The sequence below is a fragment of the Grammomys surdaster genome, unplaced genomic scaffold (genome assembly GCF_004785775.1).
Source record: "Grammomys surdaster isolate TR1022 unplaced genomic scaffold, NIH_TR_1.0 237, whole genome shotgun sequence".
Taxonomy (NCBI): Eukaryota; Metazoa; Chordata; class Mammalia; order Rodentia; family Muridae; genus Grammomys; species Grammomys surdaster.
In genome coordinates, this window is record NW_021604682.1 from 1,948,310 (window position 1) to 1,951,937 (window position 3,628).

At 48.8% G+C, this 3,628-nt stretch overlaps 1 protein-coding gene across 2 annotated transcripts in view; it reads left to right on the forward strand.

Annotated features, from left to right (window-relative positions):
• The window catches only part of Smarcb1 (SWI/SNF related, matrix associated, actin dependent regulator of chromatin, subfamily b, member 1), a 24,036-nt gene that overhangs the window by 5,115 nt on the left and 15,293 nt on the right, over nt 1-3,628 (forward strand). For both annotated transcript variants that reach the window (XM_028773907.1, XM_028773908.1), the window contains exon 3: nt 653-782. In XM_028773907.1, coding sequence (XP_028629740.1) covers nt 653-782 — 130 coding nt within the window. The remainder of the gene's footprint in view (nt 1-652; nt 783-3,628) is intronic.

Below are 3,628 nucleotides of genomic sequence, written 5' to 3' on the forward strand. Positions count from 1 at the left end.
TCCTTCCTTCCTTCCTTCCTTCCTTCCTTCCTTCCTTCCTTCCTTCCCTGTAACTGAGAGATTCCGCCAGTGATGCTAAGTAGGTCTTGCAGATAACTAGCAGCTCTTGACAGAGGTTCTCTGGAAGAGCCGGGCTCACATCGTATGAAGTCTGTCTTGTTTTCCAGACAACACATCTGGACTGGATCAGGATGGTAACTTCTGCTTGAGTGAAACACTTTTCTCCAACTCTCTGGGCTCTTGTTTTAAAAGAAAAGTAGCCGTCTTTCATCCTCTCTCATACCTTGCTTGGTGTTGTAGATCGTGGTAGTGTCAGACCTCTTCCCACTGGGGTGTTATTTGGAAGCCTTCCTGGCAGCCCCTAAGCTGCAGCTACCTTAAATTTTTCTGTCTCTGAGTTAATGCTCTTAAGAGGTGAATTCCTCCAATGCATCCCACGGAGGCTTTTTCCACTAAAATGTCTAGGCAAGGCCTCACTAGGCAAGGCCTCGGTCCAGCTGCCCTTTTTGGAAGAGGCTTGCACTCAGCAGTAGTGACTGTGACACTTTGCTTTCCCTGCCTCCTGCATGTGAGGACCTCGTGTGCTGTATCAGTGGTTGGCAGCTTGTTCACACTGCTGCGGGGTGACCACAGTGGGTCTCTCTGCTTATAGATCATGGATACACCACCCTCGCCACCAGCGTGACACTACTGAAAGCCTCAGAGGTGGAAGAGATTCTGGACGGCAACGATGAGAAGTACAAGGCTGTGTCCATCAGCACCGAGCCCCCGACCTACCTCAGGTACACCTTCCTGATCCTGGCGTGCATCTGGGGACATGCAAGGGCGGGCAGGGCCATGCGCGTATGGGTGGGAGTTTCTCACACTGAAGAGCAGGCTGACGTGAACTGAAGTGACCTGCCCTTCAACCCTTTCCTCACTGTGTTTATAACTGCCTGACCTAGGCTTCTAAGTTTCTTCTGTATCTTTGGAATTCTGAAGAAACATAGGCCAAGTCTTAAATTCTGAAACTGGGATTTGTTTACCAAAAAAAAAAAAAAAAAAAATTGGTGACCCGAATAACTCCTCAAAAGAAATAAGAGATTTGAATATATAGATAGGTAAAACTTTGAAAGAACTTTTTCTTTCTTTCTTTTTTTTTGAGGTGGAGTCTCATATAGCCCAGGCTGGCCTTAAACTTGCTGTGTAGTTGAGTATGGTGTTAAACTTGCGATTTTCCTGCCTCCACCTCCTGGGTGCTTTTTTTTTTTTCATTTTTTCAATACAGGGTTTCTCTGTATACCCCTGGCTGTCCTGGAACTCACTCTGTAGACCAGGCTGGCCTCAAACTCAGAAATCCGCCTGCTTCTGCCTCCCAAATGCTGGGATTAAAGGCATGCACCACCACTGCCCGGCTTCCTGGTGCTAATATTACAGGTGTGTGCCACCATTCCTCATTATAGCAGTGCTGGGGGCAGTGCCCAGTACTCTACCTGCTAGGCAAGTAATCTGCCGATTGACCTATGTCCTCAGGTCCAAACAAACTTTTGTTTTGTTTTTGAGACAGAGTCTTTTTGTGTACCCCTGACTATCCTGGAACTCACTCTGTAAACCAGGCTGGCCTCAAACTCAGATCATCATACTTACAAAGCAAGTACATTTACCCACTGAGCCATCTTCCCAGCCTAGAACAGAACTTTTTTTTAAATTATTTTATTTATATGAGTACATTGTAGCTGTCTTCAGACACATCAGAAGAGGGCATCAGATCCCATTACAGATGGTTGTGAGCCACCATGTGGTTGCTGAGAATTGAACTCAGGACCTCTGGAAGAGCAGTCAGTGCTCTTAACCACTGAGCCATCTCTCCAGCCCCAGAACAGAACTTTTTATTACAAAAATATTTGTGTCAACAAGATGGCAAATAACTACACATGTCCTGTGTTGTATGTAGTGTTTCCACATCTAGACTTAGAGTGAACTGGGAACTCCAGTAGGTTTGGTGAGGGGGTAGTGATGCTAGTAACTGAACCCAGGACTCCATGAGTTCGTGTTCCATTTCTGAGCTGCACGGCAGGCAGGCCATACACAGTGTATAAGTAACTAGGTCTAGTCTCTGTAGAAGAAGTAAACAAACGTGGGAGGAATGTCTGTCTCCTGCCGTACGATGGTGCCCACGCTCTCCCGTTGAGCTGCATTGCAGCCACCATGGCCCCCACCTCTAATGGAAGACCTCTGAAGTGAATGCAGGAGGGTGTGGATCTAATAGCCTGCGTGGGCTAACAGTGAGTCCTTATCAAGAGAGGAAAAGAAAGTTTCAGTGTTCAAACCCCGAGGGACTGCGGGAGGAAGGTATTGTTCATGGCGATGCAGTGGGGAAGTTCTGCCATCCAGGCTTGCCTTCATCTCCTTGGTAGATTGCTTTCTGGTTCCCCAGCCCCCGGAGAAGGTGGCACGCATCCAGTCTGGTCAGCAGTGTAGACGTGTGCTCAGCAGATTCTTGTTTCCCCCAGGGATGTGGTGAGAACATAAGGGTAGCTGGGCCTTCCCAGGAAGTCACGGAAGGAAATTGTGTGCATATGGATGACACTTTTATGTTTGCACGTGTCAGCCGGGAACCCTTTATACAGTGGTAAACAGTTTCTTGGTTGTGTCAGATGAGGACCAGCTGAGGAGGGAGTGGAGTCCTGTTATCCTGGAAGCCAAAGCCACAGCAGGAGCTCCACTGCTCAGTCAGCCTGACAAAGGGCCTGGACGCCTATCTATCCTGCCCCCTCTCGGGATTCTTGGGAAAGCTTGGAGTTACATCAGGAATTGAGGGTCAGGGTGGGGTCAGCAGGAGAGGTGAGCAGTGAAGACAGTAGTTTCCAAATGCCAGCCCTCTGTTGGGCTTGTCTGCACGCTGCGAAGAGTGCCAGCCCTCTCAGAGATGGACACTCACTTGACCTGGGCGGGGCTTTGGGATTTGCTACTTAAAATTTCACACTCTTCCTGAACCATTTGACCACATGGGCTGAGACAGGAACTGCCCCAGCTGTTAAACCCTGGGCACATGAGTCCCCAGTTCCTGGGGCTGTATTCCAGATCTCAGAGGTGGAAGCCAATTATAAGGACACAGCCAGACCTGTAATGCTTGAGACCAAACTTGGTACTGTGCCCCCCGCCCCACCCTTGTCCACATGGTAGTCTCAGACCTTGCCATTAAGGGTGTTAAGTGGCCCTGGCTTTTTTTTTTTTTTTTAAATTAACCTTCAAAATTTAGTCTGCCACTAAAGACCAAGTCCCGCCCTCTCATGGGAAGTCCAGTTGGCATCACTTGGGACTCTAGTGACAGTGTCTGCGGGCAGGCGCTGTGAGTGCAGTGTAAGGATATAATAGTGAGTGTTCTAGCTTCATTTCTGCTGCTGTGTAAACATACTCCGACAGAAAAGCAACTTAGAAGGAGAAAGGGTTTCATTTGGCTTACAGTTCTAGGTTATAGTTCACTGTCAAGGGGCAGCCAAGGCAGGAAGTCAGTGCCGACACTCACTCACACTCTCTCTCTCTCTCTCTCTCTCTCTCTCTCTCTCTCTCTCTCTCTCTCTTTCTCCCCCTCTCCCTCTCCCTCTCCCTCTCCCTCTCCCTCTCCCTCTCCCTCTCCCTCTCCCTC